Source organism: Phycomyces blakesleeanus (genome assembly GCF_001638985.1).
Source record: "Phycomyces blakesleeanus NRRL 1555(-) unplaced genomic scaffold PHYBLscaffold_41, whole genome shotgun sequence".
Lineage (NCBI taxonomy): Eukaryota > Fungi > Mucoromycota > Mucoromycetes > Mucorales > Phycomycetaceae > Phycomyces > Phycomyces blakesleeanus.
The window spans coordinates 299,342-317,726 of NW_017265190.1; the positions used below are offsets into that span (position 1 = coordinate 299,342).

The following is an 18,385-nucleotide window of genomic DNA, read 5'->3' on the forward strand; positions in this document are numbered from 1 at the left end:
TATCATAATTACATGATAAATACAAGTTTAATATTGTAAACCAAGATGTGTTTCTCATATTCATTTATTATTATCACCATTATTATAAAGCAATTCTGAAAATAGAATCTAGATAGCAAACTAATTTAACTCAAGCTAACTCCAATTTCATAATACAACAATCTTTACACATCTTTCTATTTTGTTGCGTTCAATATCGATTTGATTATCGATGATTTCTGTCTAGCGGCTCCATTTTTTATATATCGATTCTTAATTTCTTTAGTCTTCTCTCTAACACACTCAACTACATATATATATATATATATATATAATTGTTATTCAAATCATTTCACCAATTCAGATTTTTGTTTGTAATTTCCATTTGATCAATATTAGATGTCCAAACTTGATATTTTCCACTCTTTCTCTTTCGTTTTTCTTTTCTCTCTCTCATTTCATTTTCGCTAGACAGTATCTGAGTTGTTTAGAATAAGAAATAATTCGCTCTTTTTTTTCTTTGCTTTTACTCTTCCATGTCAAACATATCATCGTCACCATCGTTGTTAAGGACAGCAAATGGGTTATCTAATAGTTGATAGCATACATATATAAGTATATCATATATATATACACATATATACATATATATGCGTTTGTTGATCTTACAAGTCTTCTTCTTCTCTTCCTCGACCTTCTTCTGCTCGGTGGTCTTGCGAGTACCATGAGCAGTGGGAATCTCGGCATGGCTGGAGCGAGTCACACCTGCGACGTAGGCCATGCCGGTGGGAGGTGTCTGGGCAAGCTGGCTGCTGGATAGAGCGAGGAGGGTAGTGCGATCATAGATCACACGAGTACCTAATCAGTCGACTCTTTCAGTCAGTCCACCCAGACCAAGCACTCCAATCCCAATCTTCGCTCGTCCAAAAAATAAAGAACCAGAATTTGCTCTCTCTCTCTCTCTCTCTCTTTTTATCTTTCTCTTTTTATCTTTCTCTTTATCTTTCTCTTTCTCTTTCTTTTTGGGTGTATGTGTATGTGCGTGTATATACACGCAAATATATGTGATGTGTGTTCTCAGGAGTGAAGGAAGTATCTTACCTCCTGGAGTGGAGCTGTAGATTGTTCCATGAGGAGTTGTAGAGTAGTCCGAATGCAAAGGAGCATTGAGGCTGTTGGAGCGGATGTTGACAGGGATGGCAGTCGACATGATGCAAGAGAAAGAGCAAACAAAACTTCTCCCACACCCGCCAGCATAAATTACAGCGAATGAAATCAATTATTTTTTTAAAAAAATAAAATACAATACACCCTAGACTCAATTGGCCAATCATAGTTGGTTGGGCTAACAGTCACTTGCTCCGCTTGATAGATATATATATATATATAAATGTATGTATGTAAGTAAAAGGTGCAAAGGAGACAAAAGTGAATTTATTGTAGTGAATTTATAGAAAAAAAATATGAGTGAGTTTGTGTATGAGAAACAGCCAAGCAATATAGCCTGTTGATCTGTGTGCGTGTAAGTGTGTGAGTGCGAGTGTGCGTTTGTGTAGTTTGATGAATGCGTTTGCTTTAAAAGATTGCATGAGCGGCCTCTGATCCAAGAGTGGCACCAAATCCCCAAGTAGCAGCAGTAGCTACATGGCCACCAAACTTCTTGGCCATATTGGAAACCTTGTTTTCTTCCTCAGGAGCTTGGGGTTGCTGCTGCTGCTGCTGCTGTTGCACAGTTCCAGGAACAGGATATGCACTAGTGATCATAGTTGTGGCTGGCGGTGGGTTGTGATAAATGTTTGTGGCTGGTGGTGGGTTGTGGTAGATGGCTGTTGGTGGCGGTGGATAGCTGTAAGGAACATTAGATGTAGATTGCGATGGTGGGAGTGTGGCTGCCTTTACAGCGGGTGGAGGAACGGCTCGCTTGGCTTTTGCGAGCGTAGCGGGTGGATTACTAGAGTGGGATGTCAGGACAAGAAGTCAAACTCAGCACGATATATATATACATTTATTTTATTAGCACGTTTTACTTACGGTCTTTTCTTGACATGATTTTGAGGGAAGATACCCGATTTTCCATTAAGTGTGCCTCGCCACCAATCATCATTAACTATAAACAAAGTAAATATAACTTTCGTATATTAAACTCTGTACTCATCATACCATATTCTGTGACTTGGATAGTTTGGCCTTGTCGGAAGGACAGGTCCGTGCTAGGATCATCACCGCTGTAATCGTACAATGCTTCTGCAGTAGCAAGAACTCCAGGATCACTTGTATAAGCAGGCGGGGGTGTTTCTACAACTGGGGGAGTCACAAAGCTCTGGACAGCCCTACCAAGTGCTTGATGGGGAAGAGCTGCTGAGGCTGGTGGAGTGTAGGTTGTTGTTGGTGGGGGAAGAACAGCAACAGCAGCAACTGGTGGTGCAGGTGCAGGTGCAGGTGTTGGGAGAGGACTATGATGAGGTTGTGGGGATGGCTGTCGATCTTCGCCTGAACGACGTACTGGTAACTTGGGGAAGAGTTGCTCACGGGAAGGAGCTACTGGCTCGCGGGAGTTAAGAGTAGTAGTGGACTTTCGGGTAGGAAGAGGAGGTTTGACAAAAGCCGGAGTAGAGGAAGGAGAAGATTGCTTAGCGTCTACATGCTGTGGAAGCTGGGCAACTACAGAGTCGTAGGTTTGTGCAGACACATAATGTTGGTCTCTGAGGAATGTGAGGTCTTTGTGAATCGACTGTAGTATGTAGTTTGCTAGTCCAACGTCTCGTTCGGCCATGATAAAGTAAAAGAGAATGAAAGAAGATGGTGTCCTTTCCTCGTGAAAGAGCTATTTTGGGCTTATTTGATCTCTAATCCCCGCTTGGGGTGACGTTGCCATGTGCACCGCATTGTGTAGACTATAAAATCATTTTGTCTCTATAAAAAGCATCACAGACTACAATCAATTTATCTTTTATCAGCTGTATTGATAGTATTGAATCCATACCTTGTAGTGCCCTTGGTATTATGGTATTGAGGGCTTACCTGCTTGATACATACATAATATAAATATCAGCGTAATTGGTATACATATGTATACATGTATTATGTCGCTGTAACATATATATATATATGTGTGTGTGTGTGTGTCTTGCTTGGCTGTGAGACATTTTTGTGATTGTAAAAATGATCAGCAATCGAAAGACGACTTTTGCTATTTTTAATTAGGTCGGCAAACGCTTTAAAATGAACCTTACAAATTACTCCCTTTATGATATTGTTATTTGTTTATTATTTTAAAGAAAAAAAAACACTCCAGAGGCGTCTTTAAAATAGATTTATGTAAATGCGCAGGCAAGGGTTTGATCTAAAAATGGGCCTATTTAACATAGTGATACCATTTTTGTACACCCACAGGACAGCATGGTACCTTTGCTATGTAGAGAGAGAGTGTGTGTGTGTGTTTCGTCTTTTATCAAATGATTATTACATTTAATAACAGCTCTAGCTCTTTTCTATAAAATGACCTAGGCTCTTTTATACGTCAAAATCTATTGAAAAAAAAGGCAACTGACGCTTTAGACTGCGATTAGTGAATTAATAACAAATGTAGCTTTGATCCTTAATATCTATAAGATTATAAATAGAAGAATTAAATTTTGACGCAGATAAAAGGCTCAATAATCAGGTCATCAAAAGCAATAATATCAGAGTATTTCTATTGTCTTGTCACTTTACTATTTGATCTTTCTGAACAAGTGTTTTATATCCAGAAATACAGGTCCATAAAAAAAGCGATTTAGCTTTTTAATATCCGACACAAAGGATGCAGAAAATTAGATCTTTGTGGCCATAGCGATAAATGTAAAACAGAATTCTTCAAGACATTATCAATTAATGGGAAGCATTTTCCATGTTATTTTGTCTTGGAATATTGCACTAAATAATTGACAATATAGCGTACCAGTAAATATAGACTTTGAGGTCTACCAGATAATGTGTGTTTATTCTTATGCAAAAGATTATACTAATTTTTGGACCAACCGTTTTTCTGTTGTACTTATTTAATTTGCTTTCCACTTCTGACATCCACTAATGACCATATTATCATTATTCTCAATAGTATATATTGTTTTTTTAAAGAAGAACGTTTCGTCAAAATGATAAATAAGATGCGAAAATGAGAGCCTTTGTAATATAAAGGTGTTTTATTCTTCTTCTTTCTCTTAACACTGTCAATAGCCAACAAGCACTCAAATTTGTAAAAAAAAAAAGCTTTTTTCTCTCTCAGATAGATATTAATGTCATAAAAGCCAATTTTGCAGTAAAGGTTTATGGCTTATTACTCAAATCCACAATAAGGTTAATAAGAAATTAAATCAAACTTTTGAGAATATATATATAGTATGCGAATATAATATTGCTTTTATACAAGAGACTTGATTGAAAGCTTTGTAGACGCTTCCCATCCTTATCGCTTCAAGGTCGATGTTTATTTTGGCTTGAGACATGACTACCAAGGCACATGATAAAGTAGGTATGACCAATTCTGAGCTGTCAAGGTTGTATACTCCAGCAGGTAAAATGAAATTTTTAAATAAAAAATCAAGTAAGACCTGGATATATATATGAGCACAGAGCAGGAGACCTGATTACGGTATCGTCCCTCCAGAGATTGGGTACGCAGATCATCGCAAATCTACATTTAGTCATGGTCTCCAGGCGTACAGAAATAGCTTAGTACACTTAATATTATAAGAGACGTTTAGCTGGATTCATTTTTGTCTATGTAACGGTATCAACTATACCGGCAGAATAAATGCTTGACAAACATATATGAAGTATGTCGAGACATTTATTATATTAACCCAATTTAAGAATACAAACAGACGTATAGTGAGCTTTGGACATAATACTTTTGGAATCCATTGTGAATAAGCAGTAAAATGGCATCTCTTCCGGAATATGTTCGTAGTAAATGATCTTGAATTTTTGACAGTTTATTCCTTTGGTACGCAAGCTAAACATATATATGAGTCTGTTCAATCAATTCTCAATAAATCATTAGTATTCAAGTTAATAGCCACAAACCGTCTAGGTAATTCATTATCGACATATTAAATTTGAAAAGTTATTATGTTACATTACTGGCCCCCTATTTCTTCATTATTATTCTTTCCGGAAATTCAATCGGTGTTGGTCTGTTAGGCGCCAAGAGCCGATTATATATATATATACTACCTTTTAGACCAGTGCTCCCCAAGACTTCATGGTCAGTTGTACCGACACAGCCGATGCCTAGAGTCTCACAAATATTGCTTGTGTCCATTTTATTTATATAAATAAAACCATGTAGATGTATGCATTTAAATTTAAATTTTAAAGCAAGAGTGTTGTATTCTTTGTCTCATTGTGAATGGGAACACACTACACATTACACAATTTGTGTTTCATATGGGTATACAAGAGACCGGTAGTAAGGGACCAAGTGGAGGTACATCTGAGAACGCTTCCCTCAGTAGTTGATAAGGCGAGTTTGTCAGCAAATCTCAATATCGATGTCAAGGAAAACTTTGTACTCTATTGAGAAGTCTGTGCATTTTAAAATCAACCCCTTTAATGTCTTGTGTTTCATTTTGCTTTGATTTTTTTTTGATAAGCTCTGCTGTATATTTATCTTTTGCTTCCTTTATTGGCACAATTATATGATTAAGTGCTCTAGACAAATATTCCTTGTATAGCTTATAATAATTATGATGATAAAAAGGGATCCCCAAATAGCTTCCCTCCAACTTAGTCAAATGTATCTATAATTATATAAGAAATGGTTGCGAATAATAGAATATTTTCTTCAAAATTTACAGGCTTTTACTAGGAAAGATGAAGTTGCATCTATAAACGCAAAATATATATTATTATTATCAGCATAAACATTATTTTTTTTTAAAAAAAAAATATGGTGTAAATATTTGTACGAAACAGTAGGGTTAACTAACTTAATACTGTCTGTTTTTTTAGCTATAAGGTTTTGTTGTTGTTGTGTCGGGTATCAATAACTGAGACCGTTTTTGATTAAATATTTAACCGCGCTGGGCAGTCCAGGCAGAGGGGTTGGTGCGGTTGTTGATCAGAGCGGCGCGGTCAAAGGAGTTTCTGTTCTTGTTGGCAACAATCTGGAAGCAAGTGGCACTGCCCTGGCGAGAGATGATAGTAGACCAAGAAAGGAAGAGTTCCCAGACACGGCAGCTATTAAAAGAAAGAAATTTGTTATTAGCAATAATATTCAAACTTCTTCATTGTTCTTTTCATAAGAAAAGACTTACATCTTGTCACCGTATTTGCCACGAAGAGCGTCCTTGTTCTGTTCCCAGTTAAGGTACCATTTCTCAAGGGTAGAAGAGTAGTGAACACCAACGGTATCAACGCTCTGGATCTCAAATCCGGCCATTTCCAACTGACGGATGTACCAGTACAAAGGAGTGGAAGCATCGGCTCCAGGGAAGATATATTTAGCCATGAAAAGACCCCTAATACGCGAAGGGAAAGAGTGTAAGCCAATGCGTTGTGTACACATACGGACAATAAAACTATAATCCAAAATACTAACCAGATAAAGTCCTCGTATTGCCAGGTAGCTCTCAAACCAGCGACCTGCATGTAAAACAAACCATCATCATTGAGCAACTCACGGACCTCGTGGAGGAACTGAGGGAAGCGACGGAGACCAACGTGCTCGGCCATCTCAACACAGGTAATCTTGTTGTAAGTATCATCGGCGGGAATATCACGGTAATCCATGCAGAGAAGACGAGCCTTATCCTTGACACCCCAGTCTTCAATACGCTTGTTACCAAACTCAACCTGGTTGCGGGCCAAAGTGACACCAGTAGACTGACTGCCATAATGCTTGGAGGCAAAGGCAGTCAAAGTTCCCCAGCCACATCCAATATCGAGATGCTTCTCGCCTTCCTTCAAGTGGACCTTGTTGCAAATCAAGTGCATCTTGTTCTCCTGCATCTTTTCGAGAGTCTCGCGCTGAGTGGGGTCAGAGATGATGCCGGAAGTATAAACCATCAAAGGACCGAGGAAGCCCTCGTAGAAGTCATTGCCACGGTCGTAGTGCTCGCGGACCTGAGTCTCATCCTGATCACGGGAGTGCCAGAATGTCTCGGGAAGCCACTGAAGAAGGAAGAACTTGAACTGACCAAGGGTGAACTGGAAGGCAGCCCAATCGTGACGGAGTTCCATAATCTCGAGAGCATCACCGTTGAAGTCAATCTTGCCTTCAAAGAAAGCCTCGAAGAAAGTCTCCATGGGGATCTTGTTGCGGCCAAAGTACTGAGCCTTCAATTCAGGGTCGTGGATAGTAATATAGGTTTCGATGGGCTTTCCGGGGAGAGCAATACGGTTACGGTAACGGGGGGCAAAACGAGAGAAAAGATAGATGGTAGAGGCGAGGATAGGGAGAGCCAAGATGATGGCAAGGAAAAGGAAGCCAAAGATAGAGAATCCAAGTACATAGCTTAAAAGTGCTGGAATACCGACCCATGCACCAAACAAGACACGGTTGTCAAAGGTCTGGTTACCTGCACCTTCTGCGGGAAGAGTGGCATTATTAATGGCAGCCCACGTAGTAGGCTTGTAGCCTTGTGTCTCAGCGATCCCCATCTAAAAATTTTGGATTGCCTGTCAGTATATCTTTCTGCACGCGTTGTTTGAACAATAAGACGCGTGTAATAAAATAAAGATGGTAGTCTGTACTGTGGATTTTATATTTTTATATTTGTTATTTTACAGCAACGTACCTTTGCTAGGTCTTCTTCTTTTAAGAAACGAAAAAGAGAAAGAGAGAAGTAAGCAAAAAGAGAGGCTGACGAGAATATATTATTCTCTTTATAGTGTTTTGTCGTAGTTTGTGTTCGTGTAACACTTTTAGCGAGTCAAAAACTCTAGCCCGTTATAACCCAGATGTTCTTTTTCTATTTTGATACACGGCTGGGCTATGGTGTCACGGGTGACTTTTACATTTTTCAAGTGTCTGATATGAAAGGCAGAAATTCTACAAGACAATTGGACCATTGGACAAGTGGGCCATTGGTCTATACAACTAACCTGATCTTCCAGCCTTGTATATCTACAAGAAATATATATTGAAAGCCGATAATATTCAATGTCTTGTATAGTTCAGTGTAATGGCTTTCTTTTTTTCTGTTTACCTATAATTTTATTTTTTTTATTCAGCTTGTCAATCTTGGATACTGACCGGTAGTGTCCTAAATATATCAAACAAGCTAACAAGAGCAGCTATTTATATACAGTCAGCATATATACACCACATGATAGTACTCAATGCGACCGAAGACTATGAAGAGATAAATGAAGGATATCAAAGAAGAATAGCAAAAAAAGCCTCTATCTGCATAGGCTTAAGCGATAATCAGCCTACATTGCAAAGATAGTGCCAATAGAGTGTAACTCTCATTGGAATATATTATACCACCTTTAATTAAACCAGGTATATCATACTTTTATATGTATGTATATGTATATAATTGATATGAGCGGGGCAGATCATGGCGTATTTGACTATCACAGTCTTATTCTATACTTGCTTGGTATTGAAGTCTTTAATAATAACCTTGAAGACTCCGCACTTGAGAAGGCGACAGTCGAATGAACAGAATCATCGAATTGATAAATTAGAGAGCTTGCTATCTAATTCGTTAAACCATCGGCGTAGGCGTAGGCTAAGTGAATTCCCAAATTTGTGAGAGCCTTTTAACTCCGATGTTTCATTTCTCTTTAAAGCTATCAGTTGAAGATTTAACGACCATCTAAGCCTCTAAAGCTGAACCTTATCCTCTGGATTCTTGAAGACATATCTACCTGATATTTTTCAAATGCTATGGCATAAACTATGTAAGAAGGCTCTTGACTAACATGTATCACAATGTTAATCATAAATATAAATTAGTTATTTGCAAAACTCATTATATGGGACATGATATCCATTATTAACATAGCACATCAAAGAGTTCGGTATAAATAAGAGCATTTGTCTTTTGCATTCTCGTTAAAATTCTTCTATCTCACATACTGCATTTTTATATACAAGCAGGATATTAAGCACTCAAAAACACTCTCAAAATTAGTAAAAGAAAGTTAATCTTCAAAAGTTACACTTCTCCATATGAAAAAGACAAGTAATTAACTACGAAAAGGTTGCATGGCATAACATTAAAGCTAAAGAAATAATATAAAGAGTAAACTACCAAAAATAAGCTTGCTCTAATACAAGAGTATCCGGACCTTTACACAACTGTTTGTCCAGAGTATCTGTCCTAAAGGGTTGAGATACGATTATCAAAAGGGTAACCTCGTGTGTTAAACTATGTCTGCTATTTGGCTACATAATTTAAGATGCTCTCTATACCTCTGCAAACTCTTACTTATGATGAATCTTAAGTATATGTTTTCTTAAGCGCATTATTGAAGTGGTAGACATATTAGGCTATTCTTTGGATATGCTTGTTTTAATAAAACAAGCTCAATTACAAGTAAATATAACATACATCTTCTTTTATGACAGTAAAATCTTGGAAACAAAACATAATATATATACATATTGTATTGGCCAATTATTCGTAAAAATGTATGTTAACAAGGTCATTATGGTTGTTTTCTCTCTCTCATCACACCCATGGTCTCCCTATTCTAAGCCGATGAATACTTTAAACACAGATAGTAGAAGATTGCTAATTTTGGTATAACATACTTAAAGTCAGATAGAAAGCTCTCTAATCTTAAACGATTGACTACGTCTAATGGGTGCATTGAGTTATTGCTGGCCAATGGTTGGGCATCAACAACCAATGCCGCAAGTTGACTGTCTGCTATTTCTATCGGAGAACTAGGAATGTTGCTGCTGTCAAGTTCAGGCATTCCCATTTTACATATGTAGCTGCAGGGAGCGTCATCAACCTCAGGCACGACATATGAAGACCCGGACAAGATACTGGTGGGATCCTATATTCAGAACAATAAATACATTAGTAAGTACATTTGATCGCTTAACAATATTATCTTTTGTTGCACACATCGCTATCGTCGCTGATTATATCAGAATTGATATAACCATCATGGCTAATGTGATTGCGTTGTCTTTTATTAGGTTCACAGATTTCAGCGAAAACTTGAATGTCTTCCAACTGAAGTTTTTATTTGTAGTAATTAGAACAGGATACGGCTAATTTAGATCGAACTCACGGGCAACTTATTTGATCAAGAAACATTTGTTATTCTACATGAATTAATTAGCTCACACATAAACCTTTCATGCTGTATTTTATCTTACGGAGCCAATAACAATAGTTTGTGCTCCAGAATTGGCGATGGCATTAACGGTAGACATATCGTCTTGATCGCTTTGGATTGCCGCCATTATTTCTCTCAATTCTTTTTTGTTTGTAGGGAGCTTTATGCTCAAGAGGGTTGGTGAGCCTCTATTGCTGCCAAGCAAAAGAGGGCGTTACGGCTTTTTTTTTTGGATTTTATTTGTTATATGATGTTTCTTGAGAGATGGGAAGAGCTCAAGAAAGCCCATCCCGTAGCCACGTCTTCGCAAAGAGATAGGACATATTTGAAGGCTTCTTGGCTCTACCAGGGGGGAAAGTGACCTAAAGTCAAACAGGAAACAATGGGGAGACAGATGGGAGAACATGCTGGAGTGCGGGGAAAACTAGAAGAGATAGCGTAGAGATTGATCGAGATGGATGGAGAAGTTCTGAGCTAGACCGGAGGAAAGGATTCAAACCCATTGTCATGCACCTCGCAAAGACAGTGAGTGTAGATGGGAGAAAAAGTGTTATCACATTCTCATTACCATGGCCCGCACCATGACAATGAGAGAGAGAGCTTTCGTGTAGGAAATTACAGAGAGGGTGGGTTTAAATAGTAACGTCCTCTCAATTTCTTCGCCCTTTTGTAAAGTTAGAAAGCTTACTAGAACATGCCGGCTTTCTTAAGGAAAATTGTCTGATAGAATTGCTGAGGCATGTAATGCCAAATCTGCACATTCGATTTAACTTATTGTGACAAAATTTCTAGGCATAAAAGGGACAAGATTTACCGTTCTCAGTGTATATAGAATTGTAGTATGAAAACCGGCTGTCACGAAAAATAAAAACTCATAGTCGTCCCACGCTGGTTATACAGACTCTTTTTTTTATTCTTTATTCCTTTCTTTTTCGAACCACAACTGTGCGCTATATAAACGTTGTCCTCGAACAGACCAAGTCGGAAAATAACGATATTCTGTAACACACCACCATGTCCCACGGTAATAAACTCCAACACAATTACAGGTAGGAAATATTCTCATTAGGGAAAGTGAGGCTTAGTTTATATGTATCTCGATGCGAGAAGACCTGGATTTCGATACTACATTTGAGTCTATCGAGTAAAATCCTAATAGTCATCTAAATATTTTATTTTATTATATTTTAATAAGCTGGGAAACTCTGTGGCGTATTATTTGCGTATCAAAATTGAAATACTTTCATTAATGTAGCTCTCGATAAGGTTTTACTTTAAAAAAACATAATTTTGGTTTTCTGGGCTTAGTATAAGGTCAAATATGGATCTATCAAGCCTTTATCCATATTTGTGGAATAGACTGTAGTCATCAGAAAAGCCAAAGTTTTTAGTGGTAAAATTACTATGTGGATTTGAGTGACACATAAATACGTTGTATTTAAACCTTATTCTTTTGTACGTGTTTAAATAACTCAGATTTACATTCATATTGATAACCTCTTAGTAAACCCCCTATAGATCAAGACACGTATACCAGTAAAACTAGCCAGTAACATTCAAAATAACTATACTTTGTTTGTGTGTGTGTATTTGTGTGTTTACTGACATATCATGATATATAAAGAATGAGAGGTATCAAAATTCTAACCTTGCAAAACAGGTTGCCGAGTTACACATCTTACGAACGCTTTATAATCCAATAAGAATATAAAGTTTTTGGCTTTTAGGGTCACATTTGTTTCTAGCAAATTAGAAGTGCAGAAATCCAGAATTTTAAACCTCATTAAACCAATCACCTATTTTACATGTAATTGATGTTTATACTTTTTGTTTGCTAAGTGGTAACCCTTGTATCGAGGTATTCTCAAGGAATCCGGTTAATATCCGGGTCAAACAAAATTTGGTTAAATACATTAGATTATTGTATATTTTAGTATTCAGATTTGAATAATGTATATATATATATGTGTGTGTGTGTGTACGATCACCTTTGGTATTCAACCGAAGAAACCTCTTTTCATGTTTGACATAAATATTAACTTTAATCCCTGACAAACACTTCATTCAGAATAAATCAAACATATTCTCATCTCTCAAACAAAGGTATGATTTATAGTAAGCATGAAATTTACAGACACCTTACTTTAGCTTCGCCTTATGAAATTATGGATTGGTTTAGACATTTTATGATAAAAGAGGATCTTTGGACACACAAAGTTATATTTAAAGCGCATTCTTTTTTGGGAGAATCAATCATTATAACAGAATAGCTGTAAATCTTGGGATACGTTTCTTTGATCAGCTCGGGAGCTTTGTTTTATTTATTTATTTATTTATTTATATGTCTTATGTTTTCAAGCAAAGTATCATATATGACATATCGCCCAACCTTTACAGGTGATTCAAGCATCAAAAGGAAGCCAAAGTACGCCACAAAAATGATCATGGTACAATCTATATGTCGCCAGCGATACGTGACTAGTTAGCGAGAGATCGCCATTAAAAATAAGTTTAAAGCGATTTTTAATAAAGACAGCTTTTTTTTCTTATAAAACCTATATTTATTTATTTATTTGATGGATAACTGACTATAAGCATAGTCCACCAAGAGTTGGCTCTAAAAACACTTTCTAGAATTTTGCTTGATATTATATAGTATAACGTATAGGAAAGTCTGTTTAACCGATAACACATGTATACAATGACTCAAATGTCAAAAGATATATATATATATAAAAGTCTTGGATTTAAAATCATGTTTAAATATGCCTGTAGGTAATGCACTGATACCTTTGATACCGAGCTCGAGTTTGCTCTTAATGCCAGCACTCTACATGTTGTTCAAGACCAGATTGTATCATCATTACCAGATGTCAACAATTGGGAATTACAGGGTAACAATACTTCAAAGAAATTTCGCAAATATCGGCAATCATGCTTAGAAACGTCAAAACATTCTAGCTTCACCATCAATTATCATTTTAATAGAATATTAGTTATGTCTGGTATACTTGTTTTTATTTAAAAAAAAAACGACACAACTGCCAGAACCTCTATGTATTTTTCTTCCCACCCCACCCTTTGCGTTCAATGTATGCGAATGTAATTGGAAAATACCATTCTTCTACTTTTGGCTCTCTATCTCTATGTAGAATATTATAGCAATCATTCAGAAGTGCCCTGAGGATATATTTGATGAAGAGGACGTCAAAATAGAACTTCTTCAGTGTGCTCGTACTTATAAAAGAAATCGAAAGGAAGCAATTAATGCAATTGTTGCGTTAACCACATACTTATACGATTGGACTATCAGCACACCATCTGAAGCATACTTGACAACGAGTCATATTCACCCGTTCGTCCATAATCTATTGTCGTTTACTCGCCAGGGAACCGGCACAATTACACTAACTCGTATGGTGAAATTAAGCCATAGTCTAATATGCTGCCAATACTTATTATAAACAGATTTTACCCGTCTGGAATATCCACAAAGGGATGCCAGTGACAAATCGAATCTTAAATATACGCTCGCACTCCAAGCCGTTGGTAACAGCATTACGCTTTTCGCCATGTCGCTGCCATATCGTCGGTTATACACGTTCACTGAATTGGCTCGATTCCAAATACCTAAAAAGAAATCCGATTTTTTAAATATGGTTGGACATTTAAACATTGTCAAATCTAAATTATTATAAAACAAAACAAAAAAAAACTTTGAAAGAAAAAAAAAAGATTCTTCAGGCTATCAGACTAGCTGACAGCAAAATAATGATTTACATAAGGGGGTTTCAAATTTAAATATGTGAAGAATTTAAGATTCAAATATTCGCCTTTTATATCACAGAGTAGCCATGAAGGAGTGGGTAAATATGAGAAAGTTCTTAGTATTTTTTTTCTTAAGAAAAAAAAACTAAACTGAAAAGCTTCAAGACTTAGATATTTAAAAATAATCTTTGAGATATGCTTTTTTTTTGTATCTGAAGAAGAAGTACATGAACATTAAATTCTTCAAGATCTAAATTTGAAACCCCATGACAGTGTGATTCTGACGAATAGTATGAAAAGGATATAATACACAGAGTGAATAAGCGCACATAATGTGATGCAAAGTACAGTGCTATTAGAAACATAGATCAGAAAACTACACATACAATTCTGTATATATACAATCACAAGATTATCTCCATCTATGTATGTAAGAGCATCTCCAGCAGTATCTAAACCCAAATACTAAATATCCAAATTAGGAAACTGGTGTTTAGATTTTCCAAAAAAACGTCTCCAGCAGTTTCTAAACAAAAATCTAAATATCCAAATCCGGAATTTAGATCTAAACTTTTTGAATCAAAATCTAAACTTCTGTAGGTTTTCTCAGAATTTGTTTAGATTCTATCATTTACTAAATTTCCATTTTTTATATTGTGACTTTGAATTTTCGATTTTAAATCTCAGCCTTTAGGAAAAACCTCACCAAAATCATCAGCTCTTTAGAATCTGTGTTAAGAAACTGCTGGAGTGACCTTGATATTCTTCATACTAAATTGCTTTATTTGTACTAGCGCGGGAAATCCTAATTTGGATATTTAGTATTTGGGTTTAGATACTGTTGGAGATGCTCTAACAGATGGAAAATACGATAATTATTATATAAATATATTTTAATTATTAAGATTTATTTATTGGGTAAAGAAAGGGTAGATTCTAGTTCTATTTACACACACACACTCAATTTATGCTTTTCCGGCAGCAACACGAGCCTTTCTAGCTCCAGCAACTACCAAAATCCAGACAGCCCAGTCAAAGAGAATTTCCTTGGCCATGAACAAGAAAGCAGCGGTGAGAACACTCTGGACAATCTTGGAGCTGATACCCTTGTAGAGACCTTTGACACCCTCGGTAGCAATGATCTTTTTGAAGCCTTCCCAAATGGAAGGGTATTTCTCATCATCGCCTTGAGCGGACTGCATGCGGGATTTGATGACACTGAAATTAAGTGGAGAAGAATAAATGAGTACAAAGGATACTATGTAGCACACACGCAAGCCTTACAGATAGGGGTAAGTGATACCGGTGGCACACAGCTTGCTGATGGCACCCAAAAGGAAGAAATCGAAGTTGCTCAAAGCTCTGGACTTAGAAACCTTGTTCTTGAGCTGCTCGAATACAGTGTATTGAATAATCGGGTTGATCACCAGGATCAAGGCAGCCTTTACACCGGCATAGAGACCAGCTACGCCCTCCTTCTCGACAATACTGCGGCCGACTGTGAACATATTGAGCTTAGCCTCACCATCGATGCCTTTGCGTACGGTAAGACGAGTCTATTAAGATCCTGTATGTTAATTACTGACATTTAAGAAGAGGAAAACCCAAAGGCTTACGTTGATTGTCCAAATAGGGTTGGTAGCCAAGACAACAGCACATCCGGCAAGAGCACCTGCCAACATAGACTCTCCTGTGCTCATGGGTTTGCCTTGCGCCTTTGCTTTCTCAAAGACAGCCTTTACAGCCTCATAGCAGTAATAGTAGATACCTAAATCGAAAAATGATGAGTACAAGTTTATATACATATATATCAAATATTAAATGCGTGCATGTGTACGATAAACATACCGTTTGTGATGGCAATGCCAAAGACACCAGAGCTCAAACCACTGTAAAAGAGCATAATTAAATAGGATTAGACATTTATTTATTCGGTTCCTGATCTTCTTTCCCTTTGGACATTCACTTACGCATAAAGACCTTTAGGACCTTCCTTGGCAAGGATCTTGAAGAACGCGTCGGCAGTGTTCTGGACAAGACAGGTTTGTTATGTTACTTGAGTTTATGGATATTTTAGGCACACTTTATATTAGTACCTTGTAAGCGTCCTTGCTGTCGTCGTTCTTCTGGACCTGAAGTCTAGAACTGATCGAAACCAAGGGGTAGGTCAAGGCCATAGAGACGATACCACCACCGGCACCTATAGAGTGGTGTGTTATTTTGAGTTTAATTCTAGATCGTGCGAGCTTATAATACTCACCAGAAAGGGCATGAGCAACGTTATCAGACATATTTTATTTTCTTGAAAAAGTAGAGAGAAAGAAGAGAGGAGAAGAGAGAAGAGAGAAGAAAAACGCTTACTGTTATTATTATTTTTGGCTTGTATTGCATGTAATATATAAGCTCCATCTCTACTCCATTGCTGTGACTTTTTTGGTGCGACCATTTGAGACAGAATCAATGGAGCATCAGCATGTGAATGATCCGAATTGGCCAATAAGAAGAGTGTGGGGAAAGAGATTGGAGTTGGAGTATTGATTACTGCTGACAATTTCTATTCACATGGATAAACTGAGTATTTTCCGCCGGTTTCCGAATCAGTCGACTGCTGATTTATGAAAGAGATCGAAGAATCTGGTGTAAGTATACAAGTATATAATGGAATAAATCTTTACTGTCCTCTAGGTCTGACCAAAGATATCATTTCTCGGTTCAAGGGTCTATTTTTTTTTATTTCCCCGGGTTCTTAAAGAAGTGTGTTGTGATTGGAGGCTCCTGTTCTTTCAAATACACTATCGGATTGGCAAGCGGATTAGTCGCCTCTTCAACAACGTGCTGACTTGAAGGCATGTGAATATTAATTGAATAAGCAGTAAAAGCGGTGTTATAGTGTCATTTTTTTTATTGTGTGTGTGTGTGGTGACTGGATCTATTTCTATCAAAGCCGGTAGTTTGCACCCCTTTCTTCTCTTCTTCCTAACCCCCTACTCTAAAATGTCTACCGAAAACTCTGCTGATAAATACGACCTTGTTCGCAAGGATATCATCAAGGTCTTCCCCGAGGAGGAATACGACGATGGATCCTTTGCTCCCGTTGTGTAAGAAATGAACAATCTAGGATGATCAATAACTCACGACCCTTGTCATCGTTTTCATAACAATACAGTCTTCGTCTCGCATGGCACGCAAGTGGAACTTACGACCACAAGCACAAGGATGGAGGTAGCGATGGTGCCACTATGCGCCACAACACTGAAGCCTCTGACCCTGCCAATGCTGGACTTGATGTCGCTAGAAACGTCCTCGAACCCATCAAGCAGAAGCATCCCTGGATTTCTTATGCTGATTTATGGACGTACGTATAAGTACCAATGTTTTTCTGTTTTTCTTGAAAAAAAAATACAAATACTAGAAAAAGAGGTTTATAGCTATGTATTTATCATAAATTATCTGTAGTCTTGGTGGCTGTGTTGCTATCGAGCACATGGGCGGTCCTCATATTGAGTGGACCGGTGGCCGTCGCGATAAGCACAGCGATGCCGATTGCCCTCCCGTCGGACGTCTTCCCGATGCTGCTCTTGGTAAAGATCATGTCCTCGCTGTCTTTGTCAACCGTATGGGCTTTACCGTCCAAGAGACTGTCGCCCTGATCGGTGCCCACACAGTTGGCCGTTGCCATAGAGATAGATCTGGTTTCGATGGTCCCTGGACTGTTACCCCCACCCGTTTCTCCAACCAATTGTAAGTTTCATATCACTCCGCCAAAGAACATTTTCTGTTTTATAACACTCGTTTTCATTATTTATTTATTTTTATTTTTTTCTTAAAAAAATTACTCTTATCACAGTTTCAAGCAATTGCTTGCCCAGACCTGGGTTGAGAGAAAGTGGGATGGACCCAGACAGTTCGAAGATGTTGAGACTCAAGAGCTCATGATGCTCCCCACCGATATAGCCCTCTTGGATGAGCCCTTCCGCAAATACGTTGATATTTATGCCCAGGATAAGCAGAAATTCTTTGATGACTTTTCATCTGCTTTCCTCAAATTGATCGAGTTGGGTGTCGCCAAGAGAGGAAAGTTGTAATTTGTCCATTATTCCCCCCCTCATTTTTATCCTTCTTTTTCCTCTTTTGCTGGCAGGCAAGAGGTAACTTACATTAAAATAATTCAAATATACACAGTGATAATAAAAATTTCAACTTTTACACTATACAAACCACAGCATTCTATTCTTATTGTTTTATTATTCATGATTATTTTATTCGTTTTTATTCAATTATGATACAAATATATATAATTTATCCCTTTTTTTCATTATTATCCCTTTTTTCATATGAAGTCCTTCTT

At 37.4% G+C, this 18,385-nt stretch overlaps 9 protein-coding genes across 9 annotated transcripts; 4 read left to right on the top strand and 5 right to left on the bottom strand.

Annotated features, from left to right (window-relative positions):
• Window positions 1–240: 240 nt before the first annotated feature.
• On the bottom strand, window positions 241–1,203 carry PHYBLDRAFT_184056 (hypothetical protein). Its single transcript, XM_018438872.1, has 3 exons — window positions 1,081–1,203; window positions 649–837; window positions 241–567 (listed from the first exon to the last, which is right to left on the bottom strand). Exons 1-3 carry the CDS (start codon window positions 1,187–1,189, stop codon window positions 506–508), a joined length of 360 nt encoding a protein of 119 aa, XP_018283895.1. The 5' UTR covers window positions 1,190–1,203; the 3' UTR covers window positions 241–505.
• A 182-nt stretch (window positions 1,204–1,385) lies between these two features.
• Window positions 1,386–2,752, bottom strand: PHYBLDRAFT_80127 (hypothetical protein; the record flags this gene model as incomplete). The annotated part of the gene is made up of 3 exons (XM_018443559.1): window positions 1,386–1,930; window positions 2,011–2,086; window positions 2,140–2,752. 3 exons carry the CDS (start codon window positions 2,750–2,752, stop codon window positions 1,555–1,557), a joined length of 1,065 nt encoding a protein of 354 aa, XP_018283896.1. The 3' UTR covers window positions 1,386–1,554.
• A 1,712-nt stretch (window positions 2,753–4,464) lies between these two features.
• On the top strand, window positions 4,465–5,257 carry PHYBLDRAFT_153111 (hypothetical protein; the record flags this gene model as incomplete). Its single annotated transcript, XM_018433065.1, has 3 exons — window positions 4,465–4,534; window positions 4,589–4,695; window positions 5,204–5,257. 3 exons carry the CDS (start codon window positions 4,465–4,467, stop codon window positions 5,255–5,257), a joined length of 231 nt encoding a protein of 76 aa, XP_018283897.1.
• A 517-nt stretch (window positions 5,258–5,774) lies between these two features.
• On the bottom strand, window positions 5,775–7,821 carry PHYBLDRAFT_128840 (hypothetical protein). The gene is made up of 4 exons (XM_018429247.1): window positions 7,761–7,821; window positions 6,563–7,623; window positions 6,279–6,482; window positions 5,775–6,201 (listed from the first exon to the last, which is right to left on the bottom strand). Exons 2-4 carry the CDS (start codon window positions 7,621–7,623, stop codon window positions 6,036–6,038), a joined length of 1,431 nt encoding a protein of 476 aa, XP_018283898.1. The 5' UTR covers window positions 7,761–7,821; the 3' UTR covers window positions 5,775–6,035.
• Window positions 7,822–7,923: 102 nt separating this feature from the next.
• On the top strand, window positions 7,924–8,414 carry PHYBLDRAFT_71623 (hypothetical protein; the record flags this gene model as incomplete). The annotated part of the gene is made up of 2 exons (XM_018442514.1): window positions 7,924–8,083; window positions 8,197–8,414. The coding sequence occupies 2 exons, from the start codon at window positions 7,924–7,926 to the stop codon at window positions 8,412–8,414; spliced, it is 378 nt and encodes a 125-aa protein (XP_018283899.1).
• A 1,255-nt stretch (window positions 8,415–9,669) lies between these two features.
• Window positions 9,670–10,396, bottom strand: PHYBLDRAFT_71622 (hypothetical protein; the record flags this gene model as incomplete). Its single annotated transcript, XM_018442513.1, has 3 exons — window positions 9,670–9,981; window positions 10,053–10,163; window positions 10,310–10,396. The coding sequence occupies 3 exons, from the start codon at window positions 10,394–10,396 to the stop codon at window positions 9,670–9,672; spliced, it is 510 nt and encodes a 169-aa protein (XP_018283900.1).
• Window positions 10,397–10,519: 123 nt separating this feature from the next.
• PHYBLDRAFT_153114 (hypothetical protein) lies at window positions 10,520–13,967 on the top strand (the record flags this gene model as incomplete). Its single annotated transcript, XM_018433066.1, has 5 exons — window positions 10,520–10,626; window positions 10,698–10,794; window positions 13,073–13,163; window positions 13,432–13,683; window positions 13,738–13,967. The coding sequence occupies 5 exons, from the start codon at window positions 10,520–10,522 to the stop codon at window positions 13,965–13,967; spliced, it is 777 nt and encodes a 258-aa protein (XP_018283901.1).
• A 1,035-nt stretch (window positions 13,968–15,002) lies between these two features.
• PHYBLDRAFT_175823 (hypothetical protein) lies at window positions 15,003–16,328 on the bottom strand (the record flags this gene model as incomplete). The annotated part of the gene is made up of 7 exons (XM_018437584.1): window positions 15,003–15,255; window positions 15,322–15,593; window positions 15,654–15,805; window positions 15,886–15,926; window positions 16,008–16,066; window positions 16,134–16,237; window positions 16,298–16,328. The coding sequence occupies 7 exons, from the start codon at window positions 16,326–16,328 to the stop codon at window positions 15,003–15,005; spliced, it is 912 nt and encodes a 303-aa protein (XP_018283902.1).
• Window positions 16,329–17,016: 688 nt separating this feature from the next.
• PHYBLDRAFT_128841 (class II peroxidase) lies at window positions 17,017–18,251 on the top strand. The gene is made up of 4 exons (XM_018429248.1): window positions 17,017–17,135; window positions 17,204–17,392; window positions 17,494–17,778; window positions 17,885–18,251. The coding sequence occupies exons 1-4, from the start codon at window positions 17,032–17,034 to the stop codon at window positions 18,120–18,122; spliced, it is 816 nt and encodes a 271-aa protein (XP_018283903.1). The 5' UTR covers window positions 17,017–17,031; the 3' UTR covers window positions 18,123–18,251.
• The last annotated feature ends 134 nt before the right edge of the window (window positions 18,252–18,385 follow it).

Bases quoted from the DNA above. Each gene is read 5' to 3' on its own strand.
- PHYBLDRAFT_184056 (XM_018438872.1), bottom strand. From the start codon at position 1,189: ATGTCGACTGCCATCCCTGTCAACATCCGCTCCAACAGCCTCAATGCT. The intron at 838-1,080 runs GTAAGATACTTC...TCGACTGATTAG, and splicing joins CTACAGCTCCACTCCAGGAG to GTACTCGTGTGATCTATGAT. The intron at 568-648 runs GTAAGATCAACA...ATCAACTATTAG, and splicing joins GGAAGAGAAGAAGAAGACTT to ATAACCCATTTGCTGTCCTT.
- PHYBLDRAFT_128840 (XM_018429247.1), bottom strand. From the start codon at position 7,623: ATGGGGATCGCTGAGACACAAGGCTACAAGCCTACTACGTGGGCTGCC. The intron at 6,483-6,562 runs GTTAGTATTTTG...TTCGCGTATTAG, and splicing joins CAATACGAGGACTTTATCTG to GGGTCTTTTCATGGCTAAAT. The intron at 6,202-6,278 runs GTAAGTCTTTTC...TTCTTTTAATAG, and splicing joins GGCAAATACGGTGACAAGAT to CTGCCGTGTCTGGGAACTCT.
- PHYBLDRAFT_128841 (XM_018429248.1), top strand. From the start codon at position 17,032: ATGTCTACCGAAAACTCTGCTGATAAATACGACCTTGTTCGCAAGGAT. The intron at 17,136-17,203 runs GTAAGAAATGAA...ATAACAATACAG, and splicing joins GGATCCTTTGCTCCCGTTGT to TCTTCGTCTCGCATGGCACG. The intron at 17,393-17,493 runs GTACGTATAAGT...AATTATCTGTAG, and splicing joins TCTTATGCTGATTTATGGAC to TCTTGGTGGCTGTGTTGCTA.